General features: G+C 29.2%; 1 protein-coding gene and 1 pseudogene across 2 annotated transcripts; both read left to right on the top strand.

The window, feature by feature from the left end:
* Positions 1–8,991: 8,991 nt before the first annotated feature.
* LOC111298951 (RING-H2 finger protein ATL56 pseudogene) lies at positions 8,992–9,705 on the top strand (annotated as a pseudogene). The gene has a single exon (XR_016329588.1). The product of XR_016329588.1 is annotated as an RING-H2 finger protein ATL56 pseudogene (transcript).
* A 2,836-nt stretch (positions 9,706–12,541) lies between these two features.
* LOC111298950 (uncharacterized) lies at positions 12,542–14,327 on the top strand. Its single transcript, XM_022893717.2, has 2 exons — positions 12,542–13,738; positions 13,959–14,327. Exons 1-2 carry the CDS (start codon positions 12,753–12,755, stop codon positions 14,170–14,172), a joined length of 1,200 nt encoding a protein of 399 aa, XP_022749452.2. The 5' UTR covers positions 12,542–12,752; the 3' UTR covers positions 14,173–14,327.
* The last annotated feature ends 3,512 nt before the right edge of the window (positions 14,328–17,839 follow it).

Here is a 17,839-nt window from a genome sequence, read left to right as displayed (position 1 = left end):
AGGGACAAAATCTTATCTTGGAAATTTTTCTTCATCTGAGGATCAACATCTTCTCATAAAATTTCTCAATTTTTACTAAGTTGAATTTTAAAATCCAAAATCAAAATTCTTGTTTATCAAATGACTATTATAAATGCAATGCATGTAATGCAAATGTCAATCAACGTCATGCAATTCTAATTATGATAATAAGGTTCTCAAGACTCTACTATCACATATTTTCCTTTTCAGCTGCTTAACATTAATAGTTTTGGTATTAACTCACAAATTTCATCAACTGATCCATTACCATTTCCATCATTTAATCACAACTCACATTTACTTTTTCAAACATCTTATCAAAAAAATAATTCCTCATTCTCATTTCAATTTCCTCTTGCCCTTATCATTCATGGATATTTTTATCAAAATAATCTAAGAATTTTTTATGAACATTATCATTCATTTCTTCATCACCATTCAAATTTCATGACAAATATAATGCAATATATACTTCCTTTATTCATTATGGGATAGAAAATGGTGAAAAACATGACAAATAGGTATTTGTTATTGCAGGAATAAAAGAAATCTAGTCGAGAACAATCAAAGATGAATAAAAGCAAATAACTGTGATTGTTTGGATGAGATAACAACATTTAAATAATGAATATTTATACAATTTTGAATTCTAATTCCAAATTCTTTCTCAAAAACTTATTCCATTGACTTTCTAAATCATTGTGAACACATCAAACCATGCCCTAATTTCATATGTTCTTCAAATGACACTGATATTTTATATACTTAACTATTTTTTCTATTTTAACCTCAAAGCTTCCCAAATCATCCTTTTGGGCTTTCAATTTGAATTTTTTTTATTTCATCATTTTTCTTTTTTTTCTTTTCATTTTTTTTCACTGCATTCATTATTGATATCCCAATCTAATTTTAAATCAATCCCAAAATAATGGAACAAATTCGACCCCATTGTTCTTCATAAGCATCCCCTAGTTCAATATATGACTTTTCAATTCGAGCCTTTATATTTGATAAAAATGAACTTTTAAGGTACATATTGTAGGCTAAAATAAAAAGGTTATGAAAAATAAAAAGGTAAAATAGCCTTAAAACAAGTTTTTGAAGGATAATAGACCAAATGATCATTTCTTATCATACGAAGCAATTTTATGATTTTGCTCCCATTCTTATTCATTTTTACATTTTGTTTTCATTTTTCATTCTTTATCTTATTTTTTTTTTCTAAAAAAGATTCACTCACTAAAGGATTTTTTCTATTTTGTCACTTATATCCTTTGTCGCATGCTCTTTTTTTTTTTTTTTGTGAAAGGGCTTTTTTTTCTCCATCTTTAAGACCTTTTATGACTTGTTTTTTTTTTTCCAAATAAGTTTTTTCCCAAAATTTTTTCTCTAGTGTGAAGGGTGATCCTTGATTGTTTTCTTTAAAAAAGATCATTATAAACTCAAAATGGGTAGCGATGAATGATTTTTTTTTTTGCAAAATGTAAAGAAAAGATAACCATTTTTTATTTCAACTATTAATACTTTTTTTGAAGGTCATTTATTAAACAAAGATTAACTTATGGATAAATCATTATAAAGGACCATATGTTTATAAGACATCTTTATTTTGTTTTTCAATGGATAAAAACTACATGCCAATTTTAACTCATTTCATAACTTGTTTATTTTGTTCCTAAAATCTCCCTAGTCTCTCTTTTTGTTTCAATAATCTTCATAGATTAGGTTCATCAATAAAAACAAGCTTTAAAAATGAACCTCAAATTATTGTCATCATTGTGTAAGCATTCATAATTTAAAATCTGAGAATGGGTGTAAGAAAAGATATATCATAGAATGGTGATTTGCATAAAAAAATGTAATGAAAATGCATCATACTTGCCACTTTTACTAAAATGATAAAAAAATGAAAAGCAATCCTAATACATAAAAGAAATACTAGCATCACTCTAAAAGAAATCTTAAAATGACAAGTAGTTCTAGAAATTTCCAATTTTCCTCATTCTTCCCAATATTATGCCTTTATGTAGTTGGGTAAAAGATTTTCAATAACATTCGACCCTCATAGCTAATCAAAGTTCACCAAGCTTACTCTAATTAAACTTTGTATCTTGCATTTAAAAATAAGGCAACATTTCTATAAAATAGCCTCATGTTTCCATTATGATAACCACATATGCCATTGGCATCATACTATTTATGATAAGGCGACTTCATTGGTTCTAAATGAATTGGTGATACTAGGTGATTCTTAACAAGTTCCAAAAATAACTTAGTGTAGGTCATAGGGATAGGATCAATATGGGCTCTCTTTTTGTTGTTTCGAGGCTCTTCAAACCACTTAATTGGTTGTTAAGCCTTGAAATTGGTCTTATAGCTAGGGTAATGGTAGGGTTAGGTACATATACAGGTGTTTGAGGTTGAAAAGTTGGTGTTAGCATTGGCTAATATGGATAATAGGCTGCTGCTATATAGGCATGGTACATTGGGTAAAGGTAATATGAGGTGTAACTTCCAAACACTTGGTTTTTTTAACTTATAGTTTGAGCTTCACTATCCTTATTCTTGGTTGCATAAATTTTTTTTGCAATGATAGTCTCTCTTCCAACTAGATTGCCATTCTTGATGGCATTTTTAATAATCTTACCAGACATTACCTTGTTAGTAAAGTTTTTAGTTGCATTCTCAATCATTTTCTTATATTATGGGCGTTCAAAATGCTAACAAATAAGACAATAGTCTTTTTTTTAGTAAGAGGTGGTTAAAGTTGGGCATCAATATCTTTCCACCTTTAGTGTACTTTTTAAAAGTCTCCATAATCTTTTTTTTCATACTCTGTAAAGATAGACGATTAAAGGCTATCTATGATGTGGTAATATTGTGTAATGAACACCTGAGCAAGCTTCTTTTAGAAGTGAATATGAGTCATGTCTAATGGGACATACAATCTTACAACTAAGCTAGTAAGGTTATCTTAAAACACATGTATCAAAAGGTTTTTATCACTGGTCTAACTGTCATCTTTCGACAATACATAATGACATGGTCACTAGGCACTAGTACTATCATACTTCTTAAACTCCAAGAATTTAAACTTTAGCAGGACCAGACAGAGCTTGGTTGCATCTATAAAGTAATAAAAATTTATTCCCTAAATGGTGTCTAACCTCTGTTCCAACAAATTCATTTTTTTTTTAGATTTCAAATCTTTTAAGCTCTTGATTACCTTTAGTTTCCACTTCTCCTTTTCTTTTGGATCATCTAGATTAGGGACTTGAACTGATTCACTACCATTTTGTAAAGACGTGATTAATATAACTTTAAAACTATCTTTGAGCAGTTCCACATGACATTCTTGGATAAAAGAAGTAGTGTGGCTAAACCCCTTAAGAAGTTAGGCTTGGTATAAACCAAACCCAGAAAGGTATAAGGGATCCACTACATCATTTTATGGATGTTCATGCAAGCTAGGTGCATCTTCCACTTTCTTGCCTTTATCGAGCTTACTCAACATGTCCAACATCTTATTCAATTTTCTTTTAGCTTTTCTTGGTTCTTTTCCTTTTTTAAAATAGCTAACATGTTCTTACTCCATAATTCTTGCTTGGGCCTTAGTGTTGTAATGGTGGTAAGAGGGTTAGATCAAAGTCCTTTGTAGTCAAGCTATCGTTGAACCTTAATTATCATATTTTTATAATTAGGATGTATATGCTTATGTTATGAAAAAGAGATTTACAAAGATCATCCTAACATACATCCATCAAAATTCACAAGCTAACATAAAATGACATGAATGAAATGCATAGATCGGATAAATGCAAAAATACTTACAACCTAATGTTATCATGTATAAATTATATAAACTAAACTATTTAATTTAATTAGTTATAGAGAAATCTATCTTTCTAAGAAAAATCAATATTAAGAAATTATTTGAAACCATTACTAGTGGCACACAATATCATACAAAATAAATTTATGGTGAATTAAAATTATATGATATTCTTTCGATCTCGGGTTACAAAAAAATTTTGGATTATAACACCAATGATAAGGACAAGGTTCAAAGATCTTATTTGCAAAAAGGTCCATGCTAACTTTATGAATATAATATTTCTCAAAGAAAAATAAAAAGGCGCTATGTTGTTTTATTCCTATATGGTTTAAAGATTATTCTAATTGATTGGAATATAATGTAGAGAATGATGTTGATTTTTGTTTATGTTGTTATCTTTATATACCAAATATTGGAGAGTGAGTAAATGGTGATTGTTTTGTTTCAAATAGATTCACAAATTGAAAAAAGAAAAAAAAATTTGATATTCATGTTGATAGTCCTAATAATGCTCATAATGAAGCTTAAAAGTGTTATCAAGAGTTGCTAAATCAAAAGCAACATATTCAATTTGCTTTTACAAAGCAATCCGATCAAACATGAAAAGATAATCGAGTTCGCTTAATTGTGACATTTGGTTGCATTCACTCTCTTTTATGTCAAATTCTAGTATTTTATTTTAGAAATTAAACTAAGAATTCCCACAATCAAGAAAATTTTCTTGAATTTTTATATTTCTTGCCGATCACAATGAAACCATGAATGGTTTTTTTTTTTTTTAAGAATGCATAAAAAAATTCATAAGTGATAGTGCATGCCATTAAAAAATATCATGTTTGTGCTATCATAATCAAGACTATCAATACTATTACAAAAGATCTTGAAAATGGTTTATTTTTTATTTTATTTGATAAATCTCATGACGTTTCAATTAAAGAATAAGCTACTATTGTTTTGCACTTGTGGATTCCAAAATGGATGATGTTGAATGTTTTCTTGGTATAGTACATGTCAGTGATACAACCGTCTTGTTACTTACAATAACATTAAGGCATTATCCTCTAAATCAAATTTGAGTATTTTAAGGATTTATGGACAAATTGACTTTGATAAAACAAGCAACATGTAAGGTGAATTCAATGGTCTAAAAACTTTGATCATGAAAGTGAATGCATTTGTTATTATGTTCATTGTTTTATTTATCAACTTTAATTGCCATTTGTAACTGTGACAAAGAATCATGTCTCTTCAACATTATGACAAATGTTAGTAAATATCGTAGGAACTTCACGTAAACGACAACTTAATAAAGTTGTTGAGGCATTATAAGTTGGTGAACTTTTTACATAAAGAGGTTTAAATTAAGACACAAGTCTCCAATGAGTCGAAGACACACAATGGGGCTTACATTATGGGTCTTTGATAAATTTGATCTTTATGTTTAGCTCTGTTATTAATATGCTTGAAATTATTAGAATTGGAACAATCTTTGCTTTCACCTTACGTTTGATGAAAAATATCTTAGAGATTACTAATAAATCTTCGTTGGTAGCACAATGGCGAGATCAAGATATTGTGAATGATGCAATGAGTTTAGTTAAAGCAACTAAGCAATGACTACAAACAATAAGCGATGATGAATGGGACGAGATTTCTTTATTTTGTGAAAAAAATAAAATGATCATCTCAAATAAAGATGATACATTTGTAACTCATGAAAGACCTAGATGCAATGCTCAAAGAATGACAAATTTACATCATTATCAAGATGATTTGTTTTGTACAATAATTGCTATACAATTTTAAAAGCTCAACAATTATTTTAATCAGCTGAACGTAGAGCTATTTCTTTTTATGATTTCTTTAAATCCTTGTGATTTTTTTGTATATTTTGATAATAAAAAGTTGATTCGTTTTGTTCAATTTTATCGGATCAAATTTTCTCGTGGAACTATTTATTCATGACAATTAATTTGAAACTTAGATTGTTGATTTAAGTTCACATGATAAGTGTACAAGCTTGAAAAGCATCAATGATGTATCCAGAAAACTTGTTGAGACAAAGAAGAATATTGTGTATTCATTGGTGTACTTGTGAAATTAACTTTAATATTATCAATTTCTACTACATCAGTTAAAAGAGTTTTTTTTACTTGAAGATTGTGAAGAAACATTTGTGCAATAGAATGAAAGATTTTTGAATGAATAATTGTTTTGCTACACACATATCAAACTATGAAAACTCGTAAGTAACAAACATAATATGTAATCTTTATGTATAAATAAAACAGTTTTTAACATATTGAAGTTGACTTATATTTAATATTGCATATACGCTACAAAATTTTCTGTTACTAATGCTCTCAATTCCTTCAGTAATAGTCATTATAGATGAAATTTTCGTCAGTAAAAATCCATTGAAAAATTTGAAGCCACTAAAAATGTTCCAGTAATGGGATTTTTTGTCAGTAATAACAATGATTTTAGCAACGAAAATTTTCCCTGGGTAATTCTTGCATTTTTGTCCTAAAACTTTTTTTCCTTTAAAATATTTGCTAAAATTTAAATCTAAAATTTTATCAATAATATTAATTAGCAACAAAAGTTTCTGTCATTAAATGTAATTTTATTTTGATTTTTAAAAATTTAATTATGTAATCCATCCAAAAAAAAAACCCATTAATGATAAAAATTTTCATTGTTAAAAATATTAATCTTTTAATTTTATATTAAATTCCTTTGTAAAGGTGTATACCAACAAAAAATCTCATCAGTAAATGTTTATATTTTGTGTTTGAAAATTAATTATTTATTTTGTATGTCGTTTTATTTTTCTCCAATTTTTTAAAATTTCTTTTGAAGAAATTAAATGAAAATTAAAACATATCAAAATAAAATAAAATAAAATAAATTCTACATTTTATTGATAAAAAATATAGTAATATTTTGCAAGATTGTTCATGAATTTTAACAATAATATGTAATAACAAAAAAAACGTTACCTGTACAAACATCCATGAGATATCCAACTTGACATCCGAATTGTTTTCAGTTCTATTACTGCAAGATCCTTCAATTTCTTTATTGAGCTTGATAGATTCAATTGGTTCTCTGCTTTCCGGTGACTATAACTGCACCTAAAAAATTAATTTATCCAATCAAAGATGAAGCATGTTACAATAAGCACATAGAAACGCAAAAGTTTAAGATTCAATTTTATTGGCTTTATCAAAAAAGATGTTCCAACATCATGATCTATGCTTCAGTTTATCATGGCTACAAATCCATCATTCTATTCCTCCAAATTTATGTTTTACCAAAATACAATAGCATTCATCAGATGCAGTCACAAAGCATACAAATTTACCAAACACTAACATTTTCCAGAATGCAACGCTTGAATTGTGAACAGCAATTTCAACCAGAAGAGGACATAAAACATCTTCCAATGGTTTCACATGATAAATACTTTATAATGACTAGATTTCATATCTTTATCTGAAACTTATATTGATGGTTGTTATTCCAGTTTATGGGATGGCAACTTCCAGAAAAGCCAAACATTAATATGCATCCATGTAAAAGCAGTTTGTAATTGATCATGGTATTAAAGAGCCCAAATATAATCTAACTATTGACAACTAAATATAACTAATAGAAGCAAAAGGCAAACCAGCAAAACTTGTAAACAGCAGAGATGTTTGAAAGAACAATTTTAAATGAGTCACGGCCACATAATCGGGAAAATGAGATGCAATGTAATCAAAAGGTAAACATCAAGGAAAAGCAAGAAAACAGTAGATGAGATTAAAAATAAATAAATAAACATTCGTAAATCCTGTGAAAAGGCAAAACTATATCATTTCAGCTAAACAAATAGTAAGAATTAAATGGGAAAATGAAATACAAAGTGCACAAGAACACACACATATTAGAATTTTATATTTCATAATTTATGTACTACCTCTGTTGTACCTGAAGCAATCTTTTCAGATGGTTTAATCTCAAGGATCTTACTTCTGCACAAATAAGAAAAGAATCACTTGTAGATATATTTGCATAGGTCCAACAAAAGAAGAGATAGCTTGAGAACAATTAAAAGATTAGTTCACTCACGTATATTTTCTTAGAAGCGAAATACACATGACAGAAAGTATAATTAAGATAATGCTAATTTTAGAAACAATAAACCTTTTGGTTATTTTGGCAAATCCCGCAAGTACTAGACAAATAAAAGGGGTGCCATGATACATGTAGCAAGTACACCTCCAAGCTTCACTAAAAAATGGTGCAAAAAGCTAGCTAAAACGCCATTTCTAGCACTGTCAAACAGTTCTTCCATAAGTGATTGTTTCATTTTCCAACGTTCCCAATGACAAGAATAGCTACCATTTAACTATAATTTACATAGAAGTTGATTCCTCTCTAGTCTCTACTGACAATATACACTTCATACTAATCTTTTTACATCATTTGCTTAATTATTTGAAACAAACAATAAGGCAGAGATATCTTCAAGAAGCTCCCCCAGTGTCAAATTTTCATTGTCTAAAATTGTCTCAACATGAAATGATCATAAAAAACGAAACTTGTGGAAAGAAAAAAAAAATGAAGAACAAAAGCCATACTTTCTAAAGAATACAGAGGCAGAAAATAGTACACATACAAGTTGACTGTAAAGTAACAACAAGCAAGGGCTTGGCCCTTGAATATCTTCTCCTTCCACAATGGGCCTTATTCGGAATAGAACACGGGTAACAAGAAGCAAGGGCTTGTTGGGGAATAAAATATCAGTCCCAGCTAAAACTTCAAAGATGAATGGTTATTATAGGAACATCATCTTGGGCCTCTAGAGAAAAGCATGGCAAATTTTCATTAAAAAATTTTAATTGAATTTCATTTTAAGTACATGACTTGTAAAATTTGAAGCGTCCAAAACAGGGTCATGTGATTAAAGAATTAACATTACAAATAGAAACAAGAAAAGATTCAGGGTATCGTACCTCCGCAACCCACATCTCAGTCCTTGGAAAGCCCACTCTTTAATTCTTTCAAGGAAAGCCCATATAGAAAAATTAAAGGAAAAACGAAAACCGGTTCCTTTCCTTATAAATTATCTGAAATCTCTCGCGCTCTGTTTCCAAAAATTTTCTTTCTTTTATTTACCACCAATCGTCGCCCGCAAACTCAATCTAAGAAAAAAACTCCGCTATGCCGCCACATCCCCACGACTCCCCCAACGCTGGTTCACCTCCTTCACCGTCAAAACCGAAGGAAAAGTTCCTGTCTTTAATCCTGAAAGCCATAATCATGATGTTTCTCATCTCCTTCTTCTTCCTTCTCCTCCCTCTAGCCTCTTTTCTCCTCCTCCTCCTCCTTCCTCTTCTTCTTCGCCACCAGCGTCACGGCGACGTTGGCCACTCTCATCCCTCATCTGGCTTTTCTCCAAAACAGCTCAAAATGCTTCCCCAATTCAGATTCTCCCAGGAAACAAAACCAACCCATTTGGAATTTGACTCTTGTGTTATTTGCTTAGATGGGTTTGGACGAGGGCAGTTGTGTAGAAACCTTGTTGGGTGTGGTCACTTGTTTCATAGGAAGTGTTTGGATGCTTGGTTAATGAAAGTTGCTGCTTGTCCAATTTGTAGAACAAGGGTTTGCTTGGATAACGAAGATAATGGCATATGGGGTTTTGGTACAAGAAGAACAGATTTTCAGGGTTTGCTAGATTTGTAAGTGTTTTGTTTGCATTAGTTATAAAATTTCGTTAGTCTATGGAAAATTTTGGTCTTTCTTCTAATAAAATGTACAGCTTCTTTTCTCAATAATCAATGTGAATATTCCTGCAATTTTGGTTCACATTTGTACTTTCTGTTAATTGTTCAACGCCCATGAAAATAGAAAACTTTAATAATTGAATTGCCTTTCATTTATGTATTTATTTTTTTCTATACAACTATGAAATAAAAGGTTGTTGGTACCTTTTTTTTATTTGATTATAATGAGGAAGTTGGTTGTTGGATCTGGATTATGAGCTTTGAAGTATGTTGATCTCATAGATAGATAAAAATGGAAATCAAAGAAGTAGAACTATTTTGGGCTTGTTGAGGTTTTCATTGTTTGTGGAAGTGATTCTTCTTGTTATTTCCATCTATTGTTCTTTGACCTTACCAAGTCAAAGATCTCAGATTAAATGTGCAATTCTGGGATGGGGATTTCAACTAGAAGTCCTGTGTTTTGTTGTCATTATCAATTTTGAAGATATTTTATTTATGTTATTTTTTTCCTCCTGATTGAAGTATTTTATCTAGGTAGCCTTTGGGTGGAAAAAAGAATCTGTAGGAGATTTTGGATGATGATGCAGTTGCTAAGTTATAATGTTAGACACTGGATGGTGATAATTAATGCGATACTAAAGTATTAGGAAGTTCTCTCCTTCTCCTCAATGTGGTTTATCCTTCTAGGAGATGAAAACGAGCTTAATGTCAGTGTCTAATGGTCCAAATGACATTATAAAATGTCTGTGACATTTTTCCATCTAGAAAACGTATTTACTCTTCTATCAGATGGAAACAAGCTTAAAATCAGCCTCCGTTTTCCTTATCAGATTCTGATTGTCACAATGGGATAGAAAAATTGCAGTGAGCTTTTTTTCTCATTCATCTGCTAACTATAGTTCCACTTCTAGGAGGTGGAAACAAGCTTAATATTAGCCTCCCTTCTCCCCAGAGGGTCAGATGTAACTATCAAGTCGACTTTTCTGTTATTGGGGGCTCAGAAACACTTTGCATCATCTATTCTTTTCCGTTCTCCCATCATTGTTGAAATAGATTGTTATGCTGGAGGAGATTCCATCTTTGCTTTCAGGTCTTTCTTGACAATTTGAGAATTCGGTAGTTTACATCTGCTATAGCAATAGAATAATTGTTAGTTTCATTTGTATCCTCCCATCAACTCTTAAACCCCAACCCCAGTGCTGCTTGTATATCGCTGGTTGGAAAGCTTTGCCAGCCCTAATGGTCCACTCATCTCAATCCTCAAGCCTGCCATTAACTTTATCAACTACCTATTGGTTGCTCAGCCTTCACAGGCAATGCCAATGGATAAATTCCCATCAATAAGCTCTCCATAATGGAGTTCCAACAGCTATGGCTTATGAAGCCACCAATTGCCTGATGAGCTAAAATGTCATTACTCCACGTCTCTTACTGTTCCTTTTATCCACTCCTCCAATCCACTTGGGGGCGATCGTTTGTTGACCTGATCGCCAACAAGAAGACATGACCAGCAGACATCTTCAATCCTTTTAGCGCCAAGCCGGGGAAATTTCGTTGGATCTTGTAAGGCAACGTTTTGCTATGTTTGTATCGATCCTGTTATTCATACACGTAGGCCAAATTCATAAACAGGCCGTCCAATGTTTTATTGGATGACTGTTCCAAGGAAATTTCCAGTTTGCTAGCTTCTGTCGTACTTGTCCTTTCGTGTTCCCAAAAGGCCAAAACTAGCTATTCACTTTGGAGCTCAGCTGAGAGTTTGGTGTTATACGGACATATTGGCACCTATTTATAATTCTATAGAAAATTTATCCGTTGAAGCATACGAACGGCAGTTGATTTTGGTCCATTCTATACTTGTTCAAGGGTCAGGATATCCTTTCAAGCTTGAAAGTGCTTGAAAATTTATTTGAAATTTAAAAGGGTTTAGATACGAATTTTATACTCATAAATAAGTTTGGACTTAAATTTTAGCTCTGTTTGAAAAATGAATAGAGTTTTGAGCATGAAATTTAAGGTTTAGACTTGATTTGAATAATTGTTATATATATTTGTTTTTAATTTTATTAAATAAAAATAAATAAATAAGTAATATATATGTATACATTAGTATCTTTATGTTTATATATACTAGTACATTCAAATACTAAATTAAATTAACAAACTAATTTTTTAGATTTTATTTTGTTGATTATTTATTTTATCATTGTTAATATTTATTATAACTTTTTTATTTTTATTAAAAAATTAAAATATGTGTAAATTCAAATAATTTCTTTTAAAAATAGGTGGAGCTTAGATAATTTTAAAACTTATTAATACTTTATCTAAATTAAATTTAAATTCAGTTCAATCCGATTTATATGTAAGGATTTAGTTTTTTCAAAATTATTTCTTTTTTATTATTATTAGTAAACTAATAATGAATTGGTAGTTGTGTTATGTTTTAATCTTTAGAATTCACCAAGCATTTCAGTGTTTTGGTGTACATTAATACATCGTAATGAGCCAACAATTCTTGTCCGGCACTGCCATTAAGGTACAACCCTGCTTATTTTAATTAATTAAATTAAATTAAAATTCTAACCTAGTTTTCAACCAGTGTCACTGTCTGAGAGTTAAATATTTTCAAGTCACTTGAAAGTTTAAGCATTCATCTCCTTGAGAGAACAAAAGGATGGCTTTTGAGATCCAATTAGGAGGTAGAAATACGAATTATACAATTTATATCATATAAAATAATAATTTATATATATTTATATTATATTTTATATAAAATTTATTTCATTAATAATAAAAACAAAATGTATATTTTATTTTTATTAAAATTTTAATTTATATTATTTTTTTATTTTATTACCGATGATGTTAACGATAATCAAACAAGCATTTTTTTAGCGTAAAAAACTTGCTTTTCATAACAAATATCCCCATCAAAGGGTTATTTATGGAAAACCAGCTTACAACAATCCAATTCTCTAAAATCTAACTAAAGCTTCCCTATATTTTCTATATTTCTTTCGTTTGTTCCCTCATTCTTCTTCAAACTTACCTAAATTACACTCTTCATACTCCATCCAAGCTTAGAATAAAAAATTCAAGGAATAAAAGAAAAAAAAATGTCCGAAACAGAGGACCAAAATCATGATCAGCATACCCCAGCCAAATACTTCTCTTCTTCTTCTTCTTCTTCTTCATTTTATGTCTTCCTTAAACTCATGTACGATCCCCTCAAAATTTTCTTGCAAAACAAACACATTTTCTTTCCAATCCTCATTTTCTTGAACCTCCCTCTTGCTTTCCTTCTCTTCTCCCTTTCCTTCGCTTCCCGCCCTCTCAAACACCACATCTTCCACCTCGAATACGTTGCTGTCCTTTCTTCCACGCGCTTCGAAGCGCGTCACGTCTTGAAAGAATCCCGTGAAGAATCACTGTCTCTCCTCCGTCTCAAACTGCTCTTTTCCTTTCCTTCCTCCATTCTCTCTCTTTTGTCCTTCATATCCACCGTCCACGTCACCTCCCTCTCCCTCTCCTCTGCCCACCGCCCTTCCTTCCTCTCCACCACCACCGCCCTCAAACTCGCTTGGAAGCGGGTGGTTGTCACCTCCCTCTGTTCCTACGGCCTCTTCCTCCTCTACGTCCAACTCCCGCAGCTTTTCGCAGCCGCATTTGGAAACCACCCTCGGATAAGCCTATCCATTTTGGTAATTGGTTTGGGTTTCGAAGTGTACATAATGGGGGTCTTGGGTTTGGGAATGGTAGTGTCGACTTTAGAGGAGAAATTCGGATGGGATGCATTTAGGGTCGGGTCGAATTCAATGGCGGGGCGGAGAGTTTGTTGGTGGTGGATTACTTGCATGTTGGTAGCAGTCTCGGGATGGATTGGCAATCGGTTTGAGAAGTTAACGGACAGTGACGATTTGGTTAAGTCGGGGATTTGGGCGGTGGTGATGGGGTGGGAATCGATGGGGTTGTTGTGGTTTTACGGGGTGGTGATAATTTGGAGTTTTATTGTTAGTACGGTTTTTTACGGCGATTATAAAAACCGGCTCAATAAGGGTGAAAATGATAGCCCAAGCGGTTCGGATGTAACTGATTTTACGGTGTAAAATTTTTTTATTTGAATTTTTATCGTTTTCGTTATATATAACATAATAGTATTTCTGTATTTCTTAATAAGATTGAACTACAATTCTTCAAAAAAAAAAAAAAAAACTATGAGATATGATGATAAAGTGAAAATGATTTGTTGATTAACAATTGCTTTCGTTGGGAAATTAAAATAATAAAATCTTTGTGATGAATCGTTATGTCATTAACGGCAGAGATATCAAGTTGAAGGAACCAGGACTGAGTACTGAGACGATAATGGGAGCTGATGCAATTGCTGAAAGTGGTGTTGAACTAGCAATGACAGCTGTGGCAGAGCAAGGAACCAGGACACTAAGGAGGCAGCAACAGAATTGTAAGCTGAGCTTGAGCTGGGAAAAGAAGCTGATAAATCAGGAACTGGTCATGAGGAAACAGACAAGGAGCTGAATTTGGAGCTACAGTAGAGAATGGGGTGCAATGGTTGAAGCTAACTTGGAAGCTGATTATTAAGCCATTTGTGTTTATTATTTATTTGTGTATATATATATATATATATATTTGAGATATTAAAATAATAAAAACTTAAATATTAAAAATAAAAACTTAATTAAATTCAATTTTTCGAATTGAGTTTGAAATTAATCAAATCCGGCTTGAGTTCAAGTTAGAACTCAATTTAATAACGAATGTCAAATTTAAATTTTTTTAATGCAATAATTTGAGTATTTTGATTTGTTTATATTTTAGTTTCAAATACGGAACCTCCTGGCTCCTGCATTTGAAGGGAACAGTAGATTTTAAATTGCCATTTTTTTTTTTTAAATTGCCCCGACAGCTTTAGTGGAATTTTTAAAGCAATTTTTTATTGTCTACAAATAAATTACTAGTAAGTTCGATAAGGAAACAGAAGGCAGATTCCGGGTTGAATAAATTATTTCTAATAATAATAATATAATAAAAAATAGAAAAGAGAGAGAAGAATGGAATTTTGGAAGTTGCAAAGCAAAATGATGCTACGCCACCGCCCACCAATTCCATCCGCACCTTATTCCGGAATAAAGTTGTCTTCACTTAATTTTATCCATTTAGGAAAATGTTTAAAAATGTCGAAAATATACACTGTTAAGTAGTTCCAATATAATAATATATATTAAATTGTTGTTCTTAGAATTCCTATTATGTTAAACACAATATCTTATTATTCGTATTATTTTTTGTCATCTTTTCCTGTGCGATCATTTAGGTTTTTATTATTTATTTATTTATTTATTTTATATCACATAAACAATAGTTGAAACATAGTTAAAGAGTAAAAAAATATTTTTCAATTATAATTTAATAATAATTTAAATTTTTAATATTTTATTACAATAAATTAAAATTTTATTTTTTAAAAATTCAATTTAATTTTAAAATAATCTAATCAAATCACTTAAAAAATTTAATCAATTAAATTTTATAGGAATTTTAGTAATAGAAAAAATTTAAAAAAAGTATTTAATTTTCATATATATTAATTAAATGACATGATAAATTTTTAATTATTTTATTGATGTTATATAAATTTTATTTTAATTAATAAAAAATTAACAATATTAATTTTTCATTTAAATAAAAATTTAATTAAATATAAATAAATATTAAAAAATTAATTAATTACAATAAAAAATACAACCTTTGATAATTTTTTTAATTAGTGTGGAAGCCTATATCTTTCAGTTTTGAAACATTAAGCAGAAAGAATCTTGGCAAAAAGAAACGGCTCATACGTGTCAGTACCTAAAACGTGGCAAAAAGAAACGGCAAGTGCATTATCCTTACACTATGTCAAGCAGCACCTGATATAATTTTCCACTTCACTTTCTTCGCTGGACTAGCCGCTTGTTGTCTGCTGCCCTGCAAAGCTTATACAACGCCATAATTGTCCATCAACCAAACCATGAAAATAAAAAGAAAATATTAATAAATGAGAAGAAGATGAGGCGAATGAAATGGTGAAGTAGCGGAGGTGTTTACCCTCCAGTGTGCACCAAAAAATGAATAAAATTACAAAAAACCTTAATTAATAAATTTTTTTATAAATGTTTCTATGAAAAAATTACAAAAAAATCAATAATCAACAGTATCTTCTATCTATAATCTATAACAATGTATTAAAATTGTCTCCTAAGAGAGGCTAATTGCTTGATAAGTGTGAAGCAATTAATCTCTTAATAGATTGCTTTTGTAATTAATTAATAATTTTTATTAAATATATGTTATAAAAATAAAAAATAATTTAATAAAATATTTTATGAAATATTGCAAAAACTTATAAAATATCAATAATCAATAGTCAATTAAATATATATATATACATACATATATATATACTTAAATCTATTATTATACACTATGGTATTAAAGAGAGCTAAATTTTTATTAAAAAAATTTATGAAAAAATTACAAGAAATTATAAAAAAATTAATAAAAATATTTTTTAATAAATATTTTAAGAAAAAATTACAAAAAAATACAAAATATCATTAATTATTAACCAATTAAACATATATAACTATTAATAAAAGTAGTCTCCCAATTAAAACTATATTTTAAGCTAATTAAAGGCATATACACTCTTATTTAAATAATTTACATTGTTTTTAAATAAAAAATTGATCTCGAACGTGGCTCGAAAAATTTTTTAATTTAAATGAAATAAGAAAAAGCTAATTTAATTTAAAGCTTCAAAGGATCCATTTGGATCCTCAATTGGTGCCGGTGCAGTGCGATTAACACTTTCAACTACAATGCTGATCTATCTATTTGGATCAAATCCTTATTACTAGGTGGAGTTATTTCCTCTGAAATGGAGTCCCAAATTCTGACTGGACTGGACCTTAAAGGTCCAGTGAACACTTGCAATCTTCTCAACAGCTTTTTCTTTTAATTAAACCCATTTTCTTTCTTTTCTTTTCCCATAGTGTAGCCGAAAAAAGCCCATATCATTTAGGAGGTGTTGCTTCAAAGATTTTAAAATTTTGGAAGAGAAAGAAATTTAAGAAAAAAATGATATAGAAGAAAAATGTGTGATTTTTTAGTTTTATTGATTTAGAACATGTAAAATTTTTGTATTTGATTCATAAAAAATATAAGATTATCTAATAAAATCTTTTACTATATTATCCTTAACAATATATGACATTCATAATATTAATATATAAATAACAAATAACACGTGAATAATATATTATTTTTGTTAAAAATTAAATAATTTTAAAAATTAATATTTTTATATTTTTAACAAATATAATTTTATAATTATAGTTATTATTATAATATTATTATCCATACGCAGAGAAAACATGCATAACGACCTTCACAATAAATTTGACTTGGGGATTGGAAAGGATGTAAACTCTTATCCCAAGGGTTTTCGTCCTTGAAATAAATTTTATGTGTGATAATATTAAGTAAATATATTTTAGATTTTATACGTAATAATATTAAATAAAAATATTTTATATTTTATTTTTTTTGATATTTTTAACAAAAATTATATTTTTTATCTTAAAAAAGTTATTTTTTAACAAAAATTAAGTTTTAATTTAAAAAAACTTTTTTATTGCATTCTAAAAAATTTTTTTTTTTTATATTTTCAATAAAAACTGTATTTTTATATTAAAAACATAGTCTTTTCAACAAACACTATGTTTTTATCTTAAAAACGTCATTTTTATTAAATTTTAAAACTATATTTTTCATGTTTTCAACAAAAACTACAATTTTCATTTAGAAACATTGTATTTTTAATAAAAACTGCATTTTCTTTCTTATTTACATCATTTTTATTAAATTTTAGAAATATATTTTTTCATATTTACAAAAAAAATCATATTTTTATCTTTAAAATGTGAACTTTATTAAATTTTAAAAAGCAAAAATTTTTCATATTTTTAACAAAGATCATTTTTTTTATTTTAAAAATGTCATTTTTGTTTAATTATGAAAAAAAAAAATTTCATCTTTTAAACAAAAATCATATTTTTAATTATAACTTTGTGAAGATTTTAATAGTATCGTGTTAAAAATATTATCTTTGTTTAAAATATGTTAAGAAAAATTTTATTTTCAT

The sequence above is a fragment of the Durio zibethinus genome, chromosome 18, assembly GCF_047325235.1.
Source record: "Durio zibethinus cultivar Kanyao isolate XHJ-2024 chromosome 18, ASM4732523v1, whole genome shotgun sequence".
NCBI classification, from domain to species: Eukaryota; Viridiplantae; Streptophyta; class Magnoliopsida; order Malvales; family Malvaceae; genus Durio; species Durio zibethinus.
The sequence above is the reverse complement of the archived record's forward strand: the minus strand, read 5'-3'. Positions and strand labels throughout refer to the sequence as shown.